We start from the raw sequence: 22887 nt of genomic DNA on the forward strand, positions 1-22887 counted from the left end.
GGGGGAATGGGCCAGGCAGCCCAAGAGAAAGGTCGGTGAGTACGCAGAGAGCCTTGGTGGGAGAGGACAGTGGCCAGGGTGACGGAGTGCCGGAAAAGGATCCAGGCAGGAGGCTGGAAGGGAGAGAGGCCAGAATGCTAGCCTGGGCAATGTAGTCAGGCTGGGGTTTCCCCAGGGGAGGGGCCGAAGCTGAGGACCTCCTCTGCTAGCTCAGCCCCAGACCCCTCCTCTCACCTCCTGACACAACACACGAAGCCATGAGGCTCAGAAAGGCCAGGTGCCCTGTCGCACCCAAGGCTCAGCCCCTGCAGGGCCCCGGGCAAGCCATTCACTCTCTCTGGGCCTTAGTTCCTGCATCTGTGAAGTGGGGATGATTGTGGGACAGTGGGAGGGAGGGTTTGGGAGGCGAGAAGGCTACACGGGGCATGCACCTGTCTCCTGTACCTGTCCCCAAGCTGGCCAAGGCCTCCTCTGCGGGCCAGAAGGAGCAGGCTGAATGTGGAGGGCACCCACACACACACACCAGCAGCCCACCAGCCTCCCCCACACTCACATCCACTTGCCCACAACGCCGTCCTGCAGGCCTCGGGCGGGGGCAGCCTGGTCCTCGTGTGCTTGGGCAGAACCGTGGGCCCAGCCTAACTCGAACCAGTGTCCTGTTCTCAGCGGCGCGTCCAGATCGCCATGATGCATGACCCGCGCGCGGGGTCAGGCACATTCCTGCTGCACCGCCGTGTGCACGTGTTCGTGTGTGAGTGCCTCGTGCATAGGCTGGTGCACAAGTGTGTCTCCTGCATGTGTGTTCCCGTGTGTGTGTGCCCAGGTGGGTGGCAGAGATGCCTGTGGCAGTCCGGGCAGGTCGAGGTTCTTAAACTGCAGTGAGGCTGAAATTACAGTTATCAAAGCCTCAGCGAGCAGGGGACGTGGCATTATGTGGGCCTCTCAGCGCAAGAAGTAACACGGCCGAGCGGCGGGTGTGACACCCACGGGAATCTCCCAGCATTGAGGAATCACAGCGAGCTCCGGGGGCCAAAGCTGCCGTGGGTCACCGCTGCGTCCAGCACTACAGGCCGGGAAGAGAGGCCACTCCGAGCCGCCACAGCCCCGACCCAGCCTGCACTCCAGCTCCTACAAGCCCCACCGGCACCTGACGCAGCCGGAGTCCCACCCCCGCCAAGGCCCTGTACCCGCGGTCTGCGCCTGCGCGGCCCCAGGCAGTCCCGCGCGCCACCACCAGGCGTCGCTGCGCACACTCGTGCCCAGGGGCCGTCGGCCAGAGCCCAGATCCTGAAACCCGCGTGCGCGGTCTGCACTGGCCTAGGACGCACGCCCACCCCAACGCCCCGGTGGCCAGTCACGCAGCACCCCCAGTTCCAGAGAGCCCCTGCTGCTGGCCGTTTCTGCCTACCCACTCACGACTGTGCCCCTCCTCCCCACACGCGCACCTGCCAGAGGGGGACGCCTGTGACGACCAGGGCACCTCGCTTGCGTCGGCGGCCAAGGCCACAGCGCACCCCGGGGTCACCCTTGGTGCTGCACTACGTTGGGCTCTGAGTCCAGGGCCACAGTGGGCGGCGCCGCCCCCGCCTCGGGCTCCCTAATTGGGCCTTTTCGGGTGTGCAGCGAAGGCAAGGCGCACACCTTTCCCACGCCCGGATGCACTCCAGGCCCCTCCCCCAGCCCCCATCTTCTCAGCAGGGAGCACACCTGGGCCACAGATCCTCTGGGCACTCACCTGCTGGAGGGCGGCTTGGCTGCTTCCACGCGATGAACATCGTGGACGAAGCTGCCCCAGTTCCTAGGTGCACGCGAGCTTTCCACGCATTTGCATGAATGAGAGCGCTGGGCTCGGTGTAGCCAGACCCGGCCGCATGGCCTCTCACAGGAGTTCCGCGGGCGGCCGCCCCGGCAGGTGTGGGTGGGCTAGCACCCCGCTTTGCAGCCCTCTGTGCGCCTCTGGGTCTGTTCAGGTCACCGCCGCACTGTTACGGGGCTGCTCACTTCCCTGTTCAAAGTTCCACCCTCAGCCGTGTCTGCAGATGGGCCTTTCTCGTTCTCCGGGCAGGAACGCTCGCAGTCCCGCGTGGAGTCTGAATGCCCGCGTGACCCGAGCCGCGTCGCCTGCCCACGCTGAGCTCGCGTCCACCGCCGCAAAGCAGGCCCGGAAGCCCTCCCTGCGTGGACGAAGCGAAATCTCAGCCACACGGGGGCCCTCGGCAGCGAGCCTCGAACGCGGTGCTGGGGCCCGCGTGTCTGTTGGTGGTGAGCAGTGAGCACACCTGGCCGTCACCAGGGGTCCCGCCCACCGGGGGCCCGCCCACCGCAGGTAAGCAAATCTGCCAGGGAGATTCCTGGGTCCCCGGGTGGGTCCGAGGAGCTGGCGCCAAGGCCACACTTGATGGTCAAGGGAGGGTTGGCCACTGCCAAAATCAGTTGTCCCCCAGGTCCAAGCGCCCCTACCCACTCACCCAGGGCCTCTGCTGCCTCCATGCCCCTTCCCCCATCACAGGGCCATGCGCAGGGTCTCTGCTCCGCCCTGTGAGACCCTGACACGGCCCCCTGCCCTCAGATTCCTCCCCCTCCCCGTGCCCACCTGTCCTTGACCGCCCCCTTCTCCATCCGTCCCAGGCAGAGCTGCAGGCGGGTACTGCGGCCACCAGGGGGCGGCACTGCCCACAGGTGCGCCAGAGCTCCCCGGCACGGCCATCCCCGGGGCTTGTATGACACCCTCCCGTCTCCCAGTCCCAGGACCTGGCCAGGCGGCCCGGGGCCACCTCCCAGCTCGACACCGCCTCCGGCCGGGCCGCCCACCCTCACGACCCGGCAGCTCTGCCTGCAGTAGAGTTATTGCAAAGGTCTGAGCCTGTCTTATGGACGCCACGGCCTGAGGGGCCCGGGAGCTTCCCCACTGCCGCGGCTCAGCGTCACCGTGGGAACCCAAGACAGACAGTGCCTGGGGGGGGGGGGGGGGGCGGTCTAGGAAAACCCAGTGTGACGTTTCCCGATGCTCACACGCCGGCTCAAGACATCCCAGACACTGTGCCGGGCAAGCCCCGGGGCCCCGGGCCCTCGGGCCGCTGCACGGGGCGGCGGGGCAGGGCAGGCTCCCACACCCGCACGCCCAGCGAGCACCAGTCTGCGCCCCCGCTGCTCCCCGCCTGCGCACCTGGGAGGGAGAGACCGCTCCAGTGCCTGGGCCCAGCTCCCCGCGGACAGCGGCCGGGTGCCCGCCCTGGGCCTTGTGGCCGTCGGGGAGTGACCCAGCAGACGGAGGACCCCCCCCCACCTCTAACTCTGCCTTTCAAATAAACATAGCTTAAAAAAACAAAAAAGAACCGAACTTAGCAGTGAGCGATAAACACGCAGGGGGAGGCGGGCCGCCCCGCACGGCCGGCGTCGGTCGGCCAAATGGCGGCCGTAACTGAGGGAGAGGACGGAAAACGTTACCTCGGAGCGAGTCCGCTCCAGGGCAGAGTGCACCAGTCACACCCGCCAGCACGGCCCACGGCGGAGAGAAAGCACGCGCCCTCCCGGCCGCCACCTGAGCTTATAAGGAAAGGGGTACGTAGAAGCCCCAATGGCTACACAGCCAGAGCGCGGTCTGAGCATGCGCCGCCATGGCCCCGGATGTCCCAGGTGCATCCTGGGAAGGTGGGCGGGGGCAGTTGAAGAGACAGCACCCCCTTGGCCGGGAACCAGAGTGCCCACGGGCCTACCTTCGGAGCCGCTGGTCACGCCCGTGGGCCAGGCACCGCCCCCTGCACACGGCCCGCGGCGAGCGAGCGCTGCCCCTCAACCTAGCACGCACGTGGAGTGAGGTCACGCAGGGCAATCACTGCCCCGGACCACAGCCTGGGAAGTGTGGTCAGAACAGGGGTGCGCACGCCCGTGGCCGCAGTCCCCGCACGCGTGTCCGGACAGAGCCGCCCGCAAGCCGCTCCCCGCAGCCCAGTCTGTGGGGGCCTGAGGGACGCGGCGGAGATCAAGAGTGGGGGTGCCGGGCAGACGCCGCAGCCGCAACAGCAGCAGCCTACACCACACACGGACACACATCACACACACGGACACCCCACACACACCCCACATGGACACACACACCCCACACGGACACACACACACAAACACACCACATATACACACCACACACGGACACACACACACAAACACACCACATATACACACCACACACGGACACACACACACACATGGACACCCCACACACACACCACACACACCCCACATGGACACACACACCCCACACGGACACACACACCCCACACGGACACACACACACAAACACACACCCCACATGGACACCCCCCACACACACACACACCACACGGACACACACACCCCACACGGACACACACACACAAACACACCACATATACACACCACACACGGACACACACACACACATGGACACCACACACACCCCACATGGACACACACACCCCACACGGACACACACACACAAACACACCACATATACACACCCCACACGGACACACACACACAAACACACCACATATACACACCACACACGGACACACACCCCACACGGACACACACCACACACGGACACACACACACAAACACACCACATATACACACCACACACGGACACACACACACACATGGACACCACACACACCCCACATGGACACACACACCCCACACGGACACACACACACAAACACACCACATATACACACCCCACACGGACACACACACACAAACACACCACATATACACACCCCACACGGACACACACCACACACACCACACACACCCCACATGGACACCCCACACACACACACACACACCACACGGACACACACACCCCACACGGACACACACAAACACACCACATATACACACCACACACGGACACACATCACACACATGCACACACCACCCACACACACCACATGGACACACACCACACACACACATACACACACACCCCACATGGACACCCCCCACACACACACACCACACACATGCACACACCACACGCACACCCCACACGGACACACACCACACACCACACACACCCCACACGGACACACACACACAAACACACCACATATACACACCACACACGGACACACACACACATGGACACCCCACACACACACCACACACACCCCACATGGACACACACACCCCACACGGACACACACACCCCACACAGACACACCACATATACACACCACACACGGACACACATCACACAAACACACCACATATACACACCACACACGGACACACATCACACACATGGACACACCACCCACACACACCACATGGACACACACCACACACATGCACACACCACACGGACACACACCACACACACCACACACACACCACACGGACACACACACACAAACACACCACATATACACACCACACACGGACACACACACACACATGGACACCCCACACACACACCACACACACCCCACATGGACACACACACCCCACACGGACACACACACCCCACACAGACACACACACACAAACACACCACACACGGACACACACCACACACACCCCACATGGACACACACACCCCACACGGACACACACACCCACACAGACACACACACACAAACACACCACACACGGACACACATCACACAAACACACCACATATACACACCACACACGGACACACACACACACACATGGACACCCCACACACACACCACACACACCCCACATGGACACACACACCCCACACGGACACACACCCCACACGGACACACACACCCCACACAGACACACACACAAACACACCACACACGGACACACATCACACAAACACACCACATATACACACCACACACGGACACACATCACACACATGCACACACCACCCACACACACCACATGGACACACACCACACACACCACACACACACATGCACACACACCCCACATGGACACCCCACACACACGGACACACACACACAAACACACCACATATACACACCACACACAGACACACATCACACACATGCACACACCACCCACACACACCACATGGACACACACCACACACACCACACACACACACACACCCCACATGGACACCCCCCACAAACACACACCCTACACGGACACACACCCCACACATGCACACACCACACACGGACACACACACACAAACACACCACATATACACACCACACACGGACACACATCACACACACCACACACACCCCACATGGACACCCCCCACACACACACACACCACACGGACACACACACAAACACACCACATATACACACCACACACGGACACACATCACACACATGCACACACCACACACACACACCACACGGACACACACCACACACGGACACGCACACCACACACGGACACACCACACACACACACACACCACACATGGACACACACACCCCACACATGCACACACCACACACGGACACACACACCACATATATACACACCACACACAGACACACACACCCCACACGGACACGCACCACACACCACACACGGACACACACACACATACCCCACACACACACACCACACACGGACACACACACACCACACACACATACCACACACACACACCACACACGGACACACACACCACACACACATACCACACACACACCATACCACACACGCACATAAACACGCACATGCACGTACACACACGTGCACCCACCACACACGCGCATACACACGCATGCGCACACACACACCACAGAGCAGCACAGGCACGACAGCCACGAACATGACCGCACATACATGCACAAGAGCGTGCAGTCCGGAAAGAGGCCTGACCAGGCAGAGCTCGGCCGCCGCGAGGTCCCCCGTGCGGTGGGTTCTGGTGCGGCGGTTCAGACGCCTGTAACCACATGGCAGTGCATGGGTTCAGGTCCTGGCCGCGCTGCCAGCCCAGCCTCCTGCTAACGCACAGCCTTGGAAGCAGTGGTAATGGCTGGAGCACTTGGGGCCCTGCCACCCTGGGGAGACCTGGATAGAGTTCTGGGATCCCGGCTTCAGCCTGGCCCAGCCCCATTTGTGGGCATGTGGAAATCGAACCAGAGGACGGAAGATTGTGTGTGCCTGTCTGTGTTGTGGTCTCTCCTATTTCTCTTTCTGCCCTTCAAATAAATAAAAGTAAACACACACACACCAACCACAGTCCCCAGCTTCCTGAAGCCCCTCTGCGTGCAGAGACAAATACAGAAGCTAGCATGGGGCCTGGGGGAGCCCCCAGGGACAGGGTGTGGAGGAGGGCAGGCCCAATGCCCCCCAGACCAACCCAACAGAGCGCCTCTGGACAGCCCTCTGTGTGCCCCAAGGCACCAACCCTGAGGCCCCGAGCACACGGACTGGGAGGGGAGGAAGGAGAGGGGAGGGAGGGGAGGGGTGTCTGAGTCCCGCTGGCTGGGGGCAGCCCCGGGCAGGTGCTGCAGTGGGACTCTGGAGGTGAACGTCAACAACAGGATTTAGAAAGGACATCTCGGGCTCCTAGGGGCTGCTCCCTGGGATACCAGGAAACGCAAAGGAACTAGAAAAACAGAAAATCTTCAGTCTTTAAAAAATTTACAGAAAATGCGTATTGTGAAAAAAATTGTGTGGATTTCCTTTTAGTTTGGCACCAAAATAAACCCCTTTTTAAAAAGATGTATTTAATTATTTGAAGGTCAGAGTTAGAGAGAGGAGACAGAGAGGGAGAGAGAGAGGTCTTCCATCCACTGGTTCTCTCCCCAAATGGCCTCAAACTACAGGGACTATGCCAGGCCGAAGCCAGGAGCCAGGAGCTTCTTGGGCCATCTTCTATTCCTCTCCCAGGCACTTGAGCAGAGAGCTAGATTGGAAATGGGAGCAGCCGGGACTCGAACCAGAGCCCATATGGGATGCTGGCGCTGCAGGTGGTGGCTTAACCTGCTACGCCACAGTGCCAGCATTAAAACGAACACTTTTTAATTCCAGTGCCCACTAACTTCCCAAAGCGCTCCCCTGAAGCGGTCTCGTCGCCTTTCCTCCGATGGAATTTTGGCACACAGATGACACAGCATCTGTCCTGTGGGCGGTGCTTACCGACGCCCACCCCTGCTCAGCTTAGATTCTGGGGGGCCCCTCTTGCACGGCTGGGCACACCGCCAGCTCCTGCCCACACGGCTACTCCCGGGGAGCCCCACCTTCCTCTCAAAAGCCTGTTGGTATCACCGAGGGGTGACCCCCAGGATCTAGGCCCAGAAACCATCTTTGGACTTCGGCTGAGAGCACCTTGGTGACCGCAGGCTGCACAACAGTGCAAACGTGAAAGAGCGTTGCGGGCGACATGGGAGCGACACTCCAGCGGGGGTGGCCGTGCAGGAACACGCTTCCCGGGAACGCGCCATGGTGCTCAGAGCACTCACCAGCTGGGTAACTGCGCCCTGGGCCCACCTGCCACCCACCCGAGGAGCAGCCAGAGCCCAGCGCCCTGTACCATGAACACTCCGCACTGGTGGGGCAGACAGACGATGGACTCCAGGTTTATTACAGGGATGAACACAGCCTGTGGAAGTCACCCTGGGAGGGCAAGAGCTGCGTGAAGTCAGCTGGGAGTCCTCATCAGAAGACTGGGACCTGCAAGTGGGGACCCTGGTGTGCTCGCCTGAGATGCCCACCTGGGGCCATGCAGCGCGTGGGGCTCAGTAAGGCAAAGACACAGCTGCACCTCGTCCTCCTCCTGCACCCTGGGGAGCACGTTCAACCAGAGCTGTTGCGGCTGCTAGCGAGAGATGATCTGCGCATGACTGGAGCTGGACTCGCCCTCCTCCCCGACCGGGGAAGGCCCTGCCCTTGGTTGGCGACAGGCACTGGACGTGGGTCCCAGGATGCCAAAGCAAGCCCTGGCAGGGGCACACCCTGGCTCTGGACCGGGCTTGGTGGAGCAGGCAGTACGTGCAAATGCTCACAACACTGTACAAAATAGAGCGGCATCTCTGGGGGCATGGGGATGCATCCCATGGGCTCCAACCTCCAGCAGGGGCTGCACACCAAGGTCAGGCTCCAACAGAGACGCTTGACTGGAAGGCCCCCTGGCTGGTGGCACTCTGTCTGGAAGGTCACCCATCCAGGCCACATTCACACCATGGGCTCCCGCATCCCCAGGACCTGGAAGCTCTGCCTTTGGACCCTCCAGGGCTCTGCCCAGTGCATCATTGCCCTTGATTTTGATTTATGTCCTATCACTGCTGTCGCCACAATGAAGCTGTGAAGGACGGTGACTTCCTGTCATCAGGCAGACAGGAGCCCCCAAATTTACAGCCAGGTGGTCAGACAGGAGGGCAGGTTCGGGGAAGTCGTACACCTTGCAGGCATGGAATCAGACCCACAGGGCCTTGGGCAGTCCAAGGTCAGGGGAGAACGGTCGTTGGCCAAGAACATGGGGTGTGCCGGGCACCCGCTGGCGGTCTGTGTGCAGCCCTGGACAGGAGGGACGCGAATGAAGGCCGGGAAGAAGTCACCTGCCCAGTGACACAGGAACTGAGGGAGGCCCTGGACTTTGCAGGAGCAGGGACGGGAGCTGCGTGTCCCCTCCCGCAGCGTCCACTCCGCAGGAAGGTCCCTCGCTGTCCCATGGCGGCTGGCAGCGGCCTGCACACCGGTCACCAGCCCCAGTTTTCCTGAAAAGCAGAGAAGCAGGACTGGGGAGCGCTGGGCTCCTGCCACACGTCCTGGCCCCTGCCACACGCTCTTGGGGACAAAACAGTGTGACGCGTGGGGAGTGGATAAACGCCCCAGACAGCGGCCGCCCACCGCAGCTGACAACAGGCTTGTGTGTGCTTTTAAAAAGCTCTGATGGTGTTTGCCTCCACCTCTCGCAACCTCCTGGATCCTACCAGGTCCAGAGACAGGGTAGCGAGTGGGAGGGGCTGGCAGACTTGCCCGGGCTGCGGCGGGGACTAGGGCTGCAGCATTCCCCTGCGGGATCAGCGCCACTGGTCGCTGGTCGACTGGGCGGAGTGTGCACACTGCTTGGCTCTGCAGACTGATCCCGCCGCCCGCCCCCTGGAGCAATGATGTTGGGCAACAGTGTGCAGAAGCCTGCGGCTGGGGCAGTGGGCTCGGTGCTGCTAACACTGCAGCCCACGGTGCTCCTAGAGGACCAGAACATCAACCCAGAGAAGGCGGTGCACGCCCAGCAGCGGCGGGCCCAGGCCGCTCTGGCGGTACTGAAGGCTGGGAACTCCCAGGGTCCAGTTCCACAACAGAGGCCCAAGACGCGACAGGTTGCACCTCTTAAGGATCTTCCTATAGGGCCCGGCGCCGTGGCTCACTTGGTTAATCCTCCACCTGCAGCGCCAGCATCCCATATGGACACCGGGTTCTAGTCCCGGTTGCTCCTCTTCCAGTCCAGCTCTCTGCTGTGGTCCGGGAGGGCAGTGGAGGATGGCCCAGGTGCTTGGGCCCTGCACCCGCATGGGAGACCAGGAGGAAGCGCCTGGCTCCTGGCTTTGGATCAGCGCAGCACCGGCCATAGCTGCCATTTGGGGAGTGAACCAATGGAAGGAAGACCTTTCTCTCTGTCTGTCTGTCTGTCTATAACTCTGTCAAAAAAAAAAAAAAAAAGGAAAAAGATCTCCCTATAAATGATGAGCAGGTCTCTGTTCCTCCTTGGAAAGCAAACAGTAAACAGCCTGCACTCACCATTCATGTGGATGAAGCCGAAGAGCCTCCCAAGAAGCCCACTGAATCTAAAAGAGATGAGCCTGAAGATGTCCTGGCTGTTAGTTCAGCTATCACTTGACCTGGACAAAGAAAACCACCGGTACCTCTTGATTATCCAATGGATGGTAGCTTCGAGTCACCACATTCTATGGACATGTCAACTGTATTAGAAGATGAAAAGCCGGTGAGTGTTAATGAAGTCCCAGACTACCATGAGGATATTCACACGCATCTCAGGGAAATGGGTTACAGGAAGCCTGCCTGACATCACTAACGGTATGAGGGCCGTCCTCGTGGACTGCTTACTTGAAGTAGGAGAGGAGTATGAACGACAGCATGAGCCTCTGCACTTGGCAGTGAACTACATCAATAGGTTCCTTCGATGTCTGTGTTGAGAGGAAAGCTTCAGCTTGTGGGCACGGCTGCTATGCCGCTGGCCTCAAAACCTGAAGAAATGTACCCACCAGAAGCAGCAGAGTTTGCAAACATTCCAGATGATACCTACACAAAGAAACAAGTTCTGAGAATGGAGCTCTAGTTGTGAGAGTCCTTGCTGTTGGCCTAGCTGCACCAACGGTAAATCAGTTCCTTACCCAGTGCTTTCCACACCAGCAGCCTGCAAACTGCAAAGTCGAAAGTGTAGCAATGTCTTTGGGAGAATTAAGTCTGACAGTTGCTGACCCATATCTAAAGTATCTGCCGTCAGTTATAGCTGGAGCAGCATTTCATTTAGCACTACACAGTCACGGGACAAAGCTGGCCTGAATCATTATACGAGAGACTGGATACACTGCAGGCTCTTAAGCCTCTTCTCATGGACCTTCACCAGACCCACCTCAAAGCACCACAGCACGCACAACAATCAATAAAAGTACAAAAATCCAAAGCATCATGGGGTTTCCCTCCTCAACCCACCAGGGACACTCAGTGTCTAACAGTGAAAGACTGTCCTTGTTTTCTAAGATGTAAATCACTCAAAGTATATTGTGTACAGTTTTTATCTTGGGTGTTGAATGTTACAATCATTTCTGAATACAGAAGTTATAGACAAGAACAAATTATGGTATCTCTTACTTTTTAAATGGTTTTAATTTGTATATCTTTTGTACATGTAGCTATCATAGATATTTGGCTAATTTTAAGTGGTTTTGTTAAAAGTATTAATGATGCCAGCTGTCAGGATATTAGTAATTAATAAATTTATTTGGAAAATTTAAAAATAAAAATTAAATAAAAAAAGCTCTGATGGGAGCTGGCACCGGGGTGCAGCAGATTCAGCCCCTGTTTGCCGTGCAGGTGTCACATGCCAGAGTGTGCTTAGAGTCCCGGCTGCTCCACTTCTGACCCAGCTCCCTGCTACCGCGCCTGGGAAAGCAGTGGAGGATGGCCCAAGTGCTTGGGCCCCTGCCACCCACATGGGAGGCCCGGATGAAGCTCCTGGCTTGGCCCTGGCTCAGGCCAAGCTGATGTGGCCCTCTGAAGAATGAACAATAGAAGCTCTCTCTTTGTTGCTTTGCTTTTCAAATAAATAATACATATTTCTAAGGTTGTGACCTCTGAAGAAGCAAACTGCTCCACGCACTGCGCACCCCGGCCACAGGCCCCAACAGGCCACCGACCTCCATGGTGGTGGCTGGACTGGTGAGCCCACGAGTGGGGACACACACACATGTGAACACACACACAGACACATGAACACACGTATGTGTACACACACACACTGCTGCTGCTGGTGGCTCAGCCGTGGACTCTGTCCTTCTGTCCTGTGTCATCTCCCACACTGAGCCCCCAACCCACAGTCACCGAGCGCCGAAGGAACGTGGCAGCTCAAGGAGGCCATGGCAGATGGGTGCACGTGCATGTGGCCTGCCGATCCCCCACAGCGGACCTCAGCCTCACCCCGCCTCTCAGGGCCTCAGTCTCCCCGGCCCTCAGGCCCTGACCTGTGCCCCAGCTTAGAAGAGCCAGGGACCAGTGACAGCCCCCAGCCTGCCTGAGACATGCAGACGCGACTGCCAAACTCAGACACGCCACAAAATGGAAGGGACCAGGCTGTGTTTTACATTTTTACTTTCATAGCCCTTCCTGGACGACTTGAAATTTTTTTTTACATACATGGACTACTTTTAATTAAAAAAAATGTAAAATGATTTAAAAAAAAAAAGTGAAGAACTGATCACAGTGGAACAGGAAACGGAACGTTGGCTTCAGGGACGGGTCATCAGGAGAGTCCAAAAGCCCCAAGCAACGTGGGCGCCATGTCTCCAGCCCTGGTTCCTCCCCTGCAGGCACCCACAGCCACCTCAAGGCGCCCGGAAGCTTCACCCGGTGCCCGCGGAAGAACAGACCCCCACCCCCTGCCGCCAGCCTCCCTCCCCCAGGGTCCAGGAGAGTCAAGTCAGGGAAATTAAGTTAATTTACAGAGCGAGAGTGAGAAAGCCGGCCCCACGCACACGAGGTGCACCTGCCGGGCGGGCGGGGCAGGCTCAGAGGGCGAAGGCGGTGAAGAAGATGTGCATCTTGGCCAGGAAGGTGGTGACCGAGCCCTGCCGCCACAGCTTCATCTCCACGTCCAGAGCGAAGTCCCGGGGCTCCAGCACGGCGCGCTGCAGGGACACCATGCCCGTGTAGGCGTTCAGCCTGCCCGTACTGAAGAAGCCCTCCTCGTTGCCCTTGACGATGGTCAGGGAGATGGTGTCCCCCGGGAAGGCCGGTGCCGGGCCGATGCGGAAGATGTGGGCGGGCACCAGCAGCCCCGTCTGGAAGTTGAGCCGGTAGTGCGTGATGCGCGCCGGCGAGTTCTGGCACTCCATGAAGTCGTGGCACGTGGTGCGCTCACATTTCCTGCCGGGCAGCGGGGGCACACGGTCAGCGGGGCCGGGGCTCACTCCCACCCATGCCTCCCAGCGGCAGGCGGCTGACCCAGAGGAGCCGAGCAGCCCCAGTGGGGAGCTCCCATTCATCTCCAGGTCTCTGTTTGCTTATCTGTGCAATGGGGCTGGTAACAGCCTCATGGCTTCGTGGGAGGTGGGGCACGGGGTGAGTTTATGAACCAGGCTGTGGTTCGCAGAGCCTGGCTGGGCTCCTACTCACCTACACACCCCTCCCTCCCTGTCTCCTCCCTCCCCCCTCAGTCCTTCCTCCCTCTCTCTGTGCAGCCACACCTTGCCCACTCCCCTCCTGGGGCACCGGCTCCCGCCAGCTGTGGTGCTGGGCTGTCCCATCCCAGGTTGAGCTAAAGGACTGTCACTCGCTCCTGCTGACCACAAGCAGCCCCAAGGAGAGGCCCCGTGGGGAAAAGAGCAGGTGGACCCTGTAGGCCCAGTTGAGCCCCTAGGTGACACAGCCCAGGCCGCCTGCAGAGACCCTGGGCCAGGAACACCCAGCTAAGTTGCACCCGGGCTCCCGAGCCCCAGGACAGGGTGTGAGATTCACAGCTCACTGGGCCAGGGTGGCAAATGCTGGGGCAACTGGTCACCCAGCGGGAGACTCGGATCCCATCTCTGCAGGCAGTGGGGAATAGGGCGGGGAGGGGGAGCCTGCCTGTCTTCCTGCTTCATTCTCCACACTGAGCTTTCAGTACGGTGCTTTGACAGCCTTCAGTGCGTGCGCCCCCAGATCCAGCAGTCGGGGGCCACGGCTGGCGGGCACTCACGTTTCGGAGACGCGGACGTAGTTGGGAGGGCACTGGAAGCGCAGGCAACGGAAGCTGCCCTGGATGTTGTGACAGGTCTCGCTCTCGGAGCAGTTGTGCGTGCCCAGCGCACACTCGTCCAGGTCTGGGGGGGTGGGGTGGGGAGAGGGCAGTGGGAGCCTGCACTGGAGGCCTGGGCCTGCCCGCGAGAACACAGCCCCCGGGCCACCCCCGCTCCACAGGCCCCACCTGCCTGCTCTGCCCAGCAGCGGGGGCCTTGCTTTAAAACCTCCCGTCCTCTGAGAGCTTCTCCCACTCTCAGGATAAAAAGCCAAGTCCCTCCCTGAGCCCCGCCCCTTCCACGTGGGCTGCCCCAACAGCCAGACCCCAGCCCACCCCAGGCCCACTGTCACACAGGAACACTTGCCCCAAACCTTTCCGCGGCCAGCTTTCTCTCCTCTTGCAGCTTCTCAGGTCCTGCCTGGGTCACCTCCTCCAGGATGGCCTCTCTGACCACCACAGGGGTCCCTCTCCCTCCTTACCCTCCATCCCAGCCCCTGTTAGCATCCTCCGCTGCTTTGGTGCCACTGTTCCATTCCCATGCCCTGCTCCTCAGCACAGGGGTTTGCTGGTCTCTCTCCCTTAGGGCGCCCGGCACCCAGCAGGGCATCTGCCCACAGCAGGTGTCAATGTGCTCTATTATGCATGGCAGTGCAAGAGCCAGCGCTCGCAAACCTCTTCCCGCCCAGGTGCGCAGCGCACAGGCCCCCTGAGAGCTACAAGGACGAGTTCACACTTCCAGCACACTCCATCACGGAAACGTGGGTGCAACCTCCCGCAGGCACGCAGGCCGCACACACAAGCACAGAAACACACACAGGACCTGCTCAGAGCCAGGAGACACAGACACACACACACACACACACGTGTGGAGAGACACATGGACAGACACCCTTGACAAAAGCTCAGAGAAGTAGGCCTGTAGGTCCAGGGGTGTGTGTGTGTGTGTGTGAGAGAGAGAGAGAGAGAGAGAGCAAGCACGGGACCTGTGAGAGAGAGAGAGAGAGAGAGAGAGAGAGAGAGAGAGACCCACGGGACCTGTAGGACAAACGGGAAATGAATGGGTCCAGGGACCCTTTGTTGAGGGAGCAGCTCTCTGCTCAGAGAAGGCAGCCTCAGAGGCCTCGGGGGCTGTGCTGGGGGTCTTTGGGGGACCCTCCTGGAGGGCTTGCTTTTGCTTTCCCATCCTCCACAGCGAGGGGCTTCTCCTCACTGCATCCTGCGCCCTGGGCCGTGAGCGCCCCTGACCGCCCGCGATGAGAGAACGGAGACTCACAGAAGGGCCCAGCCTCGCTCCAGGTCACACAGCGCTCAGCAGGGAAGCCAGGTCTGCTCGAGGCCAGAATTTGGGACCTGGGATTGTTCCGTGGCCACCTGGGACACTGCACCCCGTATCAGAGTGCCTGGATCCCACACTGGCAGCCCAGCTCCCTGCTGACGCACACTGTGGGAGGCAGAGGTGACGGCCCGAGCACTTGGGTTCCTGCCACTCCCGTGGGAGACCTCCATGCAGTTCTAGTTCCTGACTCCAGCCTGGCCCAACCCTTGCTGTTAGGGACATCTGGGAGTGAACCAGTAGATGAAGATCCCCCCCTTCCATCTTTGCCATTCAGATAAAATGAACAAATACATTTTTAAGAAACTGGGGACCCAGGGTCCAGCACTGTGGTGCCAGCATCACCTATGGGCACTGGTTCAAGTCCTGGCTGCTCCACTTCTGATCCAGCTCTCTGCTAATGTGCCTGAGAAAGCAGTGGAAGATGGCCCAAGTGCTTGGGCCCCTGCACCCATGTAGGAGACCTGGAAGAAGCTGCTGGGTCCTAGCTTTGGACTGGCCCAGCTCTGGCTGTTGCTGCCATTTGGGGAGTGAACCAACAGATGAAAGACCTCTCTCTGTCTCTAACTCTGCCTTTCTAATAAATAAATAAATCTTTAAAAAAAAAATTCAGGACCCAATTGGCCACCAAGCTGGCCCCTCACAACAATGAAACAGTAATATTAGTAATAATAGCAATCATATAACCAACCTGCACGCCAAGTTTGCCAGCTGACATCCCGACACTGCTCAGGTATCTACACTCACAATACCCCTAGACGCTGGCACTGATGTCCCCCAAAATCCACCGATGTGCCCGTGGCCCCACAGCCACAACAGGACAGGGCCAGGGCTTGGTACCACACCCCCACCCAGGGCCTGTTTCAGCCTCTGGGCACGTGGCCGCCAGGCTCTTGCACAGGGACCAGGTCACAGCCGTTCACTCTCCAGCCCTCACTTTCCTCATCTATAAAATGGGGCAGGGCGGCACCTTCCCTGGGTGGGGGGGTGGGGTTGGGACAGAGGCAGACTAGGGAAAACATGACCCGCACCAGGACAGGGTGGGGCCAGGCTGGGCTCTGCTGACCACTCGTGATGTGATCCGTGCCCCGGGCCCCCATGCTGCTGGCCTCAAAGTGCGGGGCAGGGCAGCAGGGAACGGAGGTTGCCCAGCAGTGGGTGAGGGAGGCCGGGAGGCCCCCCACTGCTGCAGCCTGGCCTCACTGAGCTCCCAGGAAATTCTACAAGGGCCAGGGGCACACTGGGCCCTGGTGGTGCAGCAGCCTCTCCTGGGGAGCCCAGGCCAGTGAGAGGGGCAGGACCCGAGTGGTCACCAGAACCGCATCAGCGACAGAGGCGTGAGCCGCCGCTCGGCTGTGCAGGGGTAGAGGGTGAAGCAACCGGCAGAGGCAGGGTGGGCACCGGCTGCGGTGAGTGGGCGTGGGCACTGGCTGCGGTGGCCAAGCCCAGGTGGGCGTGGGCACTGGCTGCGGTGGGTGAGTGGGCGTGGGCACTGGCTGCGGTGGCCAAGCCCAGGTGGGCGTGGGCACTGGCTGCGGTGAGTGGGCGTGGGCACTGGCTGCGGTGGCCAAGCCCAGGTGGGGCACCCGCGTGCCCCATCGCAGCTCTGCTCCCAATCCAGCTTCGCGCTGGGAGGCAGGGATGGCTCAGGCAGTTGGGCTCCTGCCACCCAGGCAGGGACCCTGATGGAGCTCCCAGCTCCTGGCTTTTGGCTGCTGGTGGGCCTTTGGGGAGTAAACCCTCATGTGGGCACTCTCTCTCGTCTCTCAAAGTGAATAAAACACACAGAGAGGAATACTATCTAGGGCAGTCCCCAGAAGAGAGCTTCTGAGGGTTCCTGAAGAACCCAGAGGACGCTCCCGACAAATGATGACATTGCCGAAGGCACACACCCTGTGCTAACCAGGCCCACAATGTGGCAGTCAATGACACGGACCTTGGAAGGGACGCTGAACGTCACAGAACCTGGTCCCAGCCGGGGTGGGGTCCCCCCTACTGCAAACTGGACAGGTGACTGGCCCGCCCTGGCTTGCATGTCCCAGCAGTGAGCCCTCCTCCCCAGCCCGGGCTGCCCTATCCATGCTGCACGGCTCTGATGGACAGCACGTCCTTCTGCACTGCCTTGGGCTCAGCCCCCCGTGACCCCCATCCCTGCTCCTGGGTCCCACCCTGCCCTCCGGTCCACACCCCGACTTCCTGCCCCCAGGTCCCTGGAGAGCACTGCAGAGAGGAGGCACAGCCACTGGGGCCCCCATGGCTGCTCCGCCCGTGTCCCCACTGGGCAGATCTCCCACCGCCTTAGGAGTCTCCCCGCCACCCCACCCCCCGCTTCCCTACTGCGTTCCTGGAGCAGGGTCAGAGCTGAGCCCAGGCCTGCAAGAGTCTAAGTGGGAGCGGGCCAAGGAAAGACCATCACCTTCCTCACCCCAGACACGGGCCTCAGTCAATTCAGCCACTGGCACACCGGCTGTCAGAGCGTGCCACGTACAGGCAGTGGGAGGCCCTTCCGAGGCGCCAGCGGGGTGGGGCCCCTGCACTCACCCTTGCAGGACCTCCCGTTGGCGGTCATGGTGTAGCCGCGCTCCGGGCACGCGCACTGGTAGCTTCCCGGCACGTTGAGGCAGCGGAAGGTGCAGAGGATGCTGGCGCCCTGAGCACATTCGTCAATGTCTACGAGAGACAGGGTGGGTCCCTGTGAGCCCCCGGCCACCTGCAGGGCCCAGCCGCGGGGGCAGCTCGGCCAGCTTCGGGGCCCTCTTGACAAAGGAGGATGCTTCTCCGGAGGGTGCCCTGAGCAGGGCACAGGTGCCTCACCTATGCAGGTGTGCCCGTCCTCGGCCAGCTGGTAGCCCTGGCGACAGTAGCACTGGTAGGAGCCGTAGATGTTGGCACACTCCTGGCTGCAGCGCTGGGACTCACATTCGTTCACATCTGCAGGGACAGTGGCCGGGGGTCACGGCAGGGCCTCCGACTCCCTGGAGCCCTGTCCTGAGAGACCACTCATTCCAGCCACCCTTGGGGGCCCAGAAACGGGCAGGGGCAGGGCTCGCCTCTCATCCCCTAGGCCAGGCCCGGGGACATGGCTGTGAACATGACGGAACTCCTCGGGGCGGGGGGAGGGGGCTGACATGCACGTGGAGAGGCAGGGACCGAGACACAAGGACATCCAAAGGGCGCACGTGCTCCGAAGGAAAAGCACGCAGAGAACAGCATGGGGAAGGTGTGAGTGCAAGCTGCAGCTCTAAAGACAATTACCAGGGAACAAACTGCTAAGCGGGCTGGGGCCAGGTGAGCAGCTGGGGGGAAGGGTGTGCAAAGTGGAAGGCACAGCACGTGCTAAGGCCCTGAGGTCAGAGTGTGCTCGGGGCACTCAAAGGCCAGCAAGGAGGTCCCCGGTGTGACCCAAGGCAGACGGAGTGTGGCGAGGGTGAGAAGAGGTGAGCTCACATCTCGTGGGGGGACCCCGTCTGACCCGCAGGGCCTCGCACCCCACAGGGCATGCATCCACATGAGATGCCGCACTGAACGCACGCATGTGTACATGGCTGTGCTTTTGGGCGGCTCCAGAGCCCCTGACACACAGCCAGCTAAAGGCCGGCAGGTGAGAGTGACCTCTGACTACACGAGGCCCAAGGGCGGAGCCGCAGCCACACAGCCGTCTGCACACAGCCTGGCCCAGAGCAGGTGGCACTGATGATGTCACAGCCGGGTCTGGACTGGCCCTGCCCCAGGGGGCCTCAGGTGACCAGACAGAGCCCCCGGCCTCCCCAACGGGCTGAACAGAGCCCACCTCACCAGCAGGCAGTGAGAAAGGGCCTCCTGGCTGGGGAGGGGCGCAGGGGCACAGTGCCTGATAAACGGGGCCAAAGACCCCCAGGTCCCCTGGTTTGGCCCTCGCCCCTCACTGGGCACTCCTGTGGCCTCCCTCCACATTGGTCCTTGCCGACCTGGCCTGACCACGTGACCAAAACGAGTGGGGACAGCGTGATGGCCCCTCCATCAGCTCTGGGAAGACCTGCGCCCCACACAGCTGGGCACAGACCTCCCACGCAGCCTGCACGCCGGCCTCACCCAATAGAACCTGTGCTCGTTCAGAATGCAAACACACCAGAAGCGGGTGGAAGCCAGCAGATTTTGCACCAAAGATTTCTGGCTTTGGGAAAGCCAAGATGGGCCACCCTGCGTGTGGAGGGAGCTGCCCACGGGGACCATGTGGTCCCCATCCCTGTGGATGCGTCCTCTGCTGGCTGCCTGCGGTGGGGGCCAGGCTGCGGGCACTCAAGGCCAGGGTCGGGGCCAGCGGTACCCACACTGGGGCCAGTGTCGGGGCCAGCGGTACCTTCGCAATGCTTGCCGTCGGCCGCCAGCCGGAAGCCGGAGGCACAGGAGCAGCGGTAGGAGCCGGCCGTGTTCTCGCACGTGTGCTGGCACAGGCGGCCAGGGGAGGCCCAGCACTCGTTCACGTCTGTGGGCGCATGGGTGGCAGGCACAGGGTGGGTGGCGCACAGGGGAGCCAGCCCCCGCCCCCCAACCCAGGGGACCACCCAGGGTGGAAGAGAGGGCTGGGTAGGAGGGGGGCCCAGAAGGGAAGATGGGGGGGAGTGGCAGAGACAGCAAGAGTGGGAGGGAGGCGAGAGGCAGGCCCGGAGGATGGGGGACAGAAAGGCAAGAAATGCGGGGGGGCAGAGACAGAGAGGGAGAGAGGCAGGAGGGAGGGCAACGGCCTGGGCAGGGAGGGGAGGGGGCGTGGGGCAGGTAGGCACCGCCCACACAGTGTGGATGCTGGAACCAGGCCTCACTGTGGGTCCAGGCCCCAGCCCCACCCACCAATGCAGGCCCGGCCGAAGGCGTCGCGCTGGAAGCCGGCTTTGCAGTCACAGCGGTAGGAGCCTGGGAGGTTGTGGCACACCTGGCCCTCGCCACAGCGGTGCACGCCCGTCTCACACTCGTTCACGTCTGTGTGGTTTGGGGTGGGGGAGCAGGGCACCCTGAGGCCTGGGGAACTTGCTCCACAGGGCCCTCCCAGCCTCGGGCACGGGCACGCAGGCCGACCGCAGCCGGCGAGCAGACGGGCCAGGAGACAGCCAGCCTTACCCACACACTTGGTCCCATCCTCGCTGGCGTGGTAGCCACGGCCGCACACCAGCGGATTCCTCTGGCACGTGTAGGAGCCCACGGTGTTGATGCAGCTGAAGCCGGGCCGGCAGGGCTCCGGGAGCGAGGTGCACTCGTTGATGTCTGCAAAGGTGGGTGTGAGTGACAGCCCCTCCCTGTGCCCAGGCCAGACTGGTAGGTGGCCAGTGCTAGCCTCAGGCAAGCCCCGGGAAGGGTGTCAGGGCCAGACCTGTCCCCTCCTGTACCCGCCCCCCCCCCCCAGAAGGCGGTATTGTGCCCCAGCATCCCTCGTCCTGTCCACCCCTACTGCCTGGCCTCACACAGACCGGCCCTTCCGCCTCTCCCTCTGCATGGTCCATCCCCAACAACCTCATGCATCCGTGCCCCAACCCCTGCCGGGGCTGCCAGGGCCCTGCCTTGGGGTGGGTTGGGATTCGAGCCTCTGAAGAGGGGGTGTTCTCCTCGCTTTTCAGCTGTGCCCGCTGGAGGGGACCCTCGGAGACAACCACCAGGCCCACCTCAGTCAATGTGCAGGCCTCTGCCCGGAGGCGCAGCATGGATCATTCTAGAAGGCCTCAATAGCAGCCTCTCAAAAAGGAAACTGGCATGAATTTTCCACGCCTCGGCAAACTGTTTTGGGAAACGCGTGCCCCAGTTGTCTCTGGATATGCATGTGTGGTTTTCAACATTTTCCGCACCAAAATAAACTTATCATTGAATTGCATTTCCCATGATCTTCCTGAAGGGCCCTTGTGGGTCCCAGCTCCGGCTGTAACTAACACACAGCTCTTGCTCTTGGCTGGGTTGCATGTGTTTTGTGCACATCCATTCAGCCCCGCCCACCCCACCACACACGCAGGTGCAAACTGAGGCCACGGGACACAGCTCAGGGAGAAGACAGAGGCCACCATCTTGCAAGGGCCTTCTGGGGCCGGGCACGCGACCCCGCCCACTCGCAGGCAGGGACACTGAGGCTGGGAGAAGGAAAGGGCAGCACGGCGGGGCCCGGGAAGCTGCCAGGACGTCTCCGGGGAGCCCGTGGGTGGGGCACCCCGCCCCGCCCCCCAGCCCCTGCTCACCCACACAGTTGCCCTCGGGGTCCTGCAGGAAGCCCTGCATGCAGCGCTGCCGGGCCTGGCAGTAGAAGGAGCCCTTGGTGTTCTGGCACGAGAAGCCCGCCTGGCACGTGTGTGTGCCCCTCGCACACTCGTCCACGTCTACCACACAGAGGCCGGGCGTCAGGGCCAGCCGAGCCCTCACACCCGGCCGCCTGCCCACACACCCTCAGTCTCAGGGCGTCGCGAGGCCCGTCTGCATCCCCCGGAAGCCAGAGAGGCCTGTCCCTCCCCACCCCACCCCCACCATGTAGCACACGAGGTCTTCAAGAAGTTCCTGGAAACCGCATGTTGTGAAATAAAAAAAACACACATGGATGTCCAAGCACATGCCAGCTTCGGGAACTTGTGAAGCGGTAACAACGCACGTGCACCTGCTGAGCCCCCCGGGCCCCAGGCACTGTTCCCAGCCCACAGAGACACACTTCCGCCCGTCATCCTCATGACGACTCCAGGAACCGGGCGCTGAGATCAGCCCCATCTCCCAAAGAGGGATGAGGTTCCACAGCGAGGGAGTCTCGGGTGGGACCAGGACCCTGGGAGCTGGTTCCCAGCCTGTGCCCTTAGCCACTGCCCCACACCTGCTGGGGGTGACAGGAGTGGGGACAAACGCTGCATCCTAAGCCCGGTGGCTGCACTTTGTAGGAGCTGGCACCAGGGGCCCAGGTCGGGGGTCCACACTTTGTGGGAGGCACCTGGGGCATGGGTCTAGGATCCATACCTTGTGGGAGGTGGCACCCGGGGCACGGGTCGGGGGTCCACACTTTGTGGGAGGAGGACCAGGGGCACGGGCTGGGGGTCCACACTTTGTGGGAGGAGGACCAGGGGCACGGGTCGGGGGTCCACACTTTGTGGGAGGAGGACCAGGGGCACGGGCTGGGGGTCCACACTTTGTGGGAGGAGGCACCAG

At 61.2% G+C, this 22887-nt stretch overlaps 1 protein-coding gene and 1 pseudogene across 2 annotated transcripts in view; one reads left to right on the top strand and one right to left on the bottom strand.

The window, feature by feature from the left end:
* The first annotated feature begins 10068 nt into the window (after window positions 1-10068).
* LOC133766438 (cyclin-A2-like) lies at window positions 10069-11652 on the top strand (annotated as a pseudogene).
* Window positions 11653-12755: 1103 nt separating this feature from the next.
* Window positions 12756-22887, bottom strand: part of FBLN2 (fibulin 2) — a 65765-nt gene continuing 55633 nt past the window's right edge. For both annotated transcript variants that reach the window (XM_062200597.1, XM_062200596.1), the window contains 8 exons: window positions 21942-22079; window positions 20842-20985; window positions 20575-20703; window positions 20087-20212; window positions 18562-18678; window positions 18289-18417; window positions 14373-14496; window positions 12756-13561 (listed from right to left, as the gene is read on the bottom strand). In XM_062200597.1, the coding sequence (XP_062056581.1) occupies window positions 13204-13561; window positions 14373-14496; window positions 18289-18417; window positions 18562-18678; window positions 20087-20212; window positions 20575-20703; window positions 20842-20985; window positions 21942-22079 (1265 nt within the window). In that variant the 3' untranslated portion in view covers window positions 12756-13203. The remainder of the gene's footprint in view (window positions 13562-14372; window positions 14497-18288; window positions 18418-18561; window positions 18679-20086; window positions 20213-20574; window positions 20704-20841; window positions 20986-21941; window positions 22080-22887) is intronic.

This window comes from Lepus europaeus, chromosome 9 (genome assembly GCF_033115175.1).
Source record: "Lepus europaeus isolate LE1 chromosome 9, mLepTim1.pri, whole genome shotgun sequence".
NCBI lineage: Eukaryota > Metazoa > Chordata > Mammalia > Lagomorpha > Leporidae > Lepus > Lepus europaeus.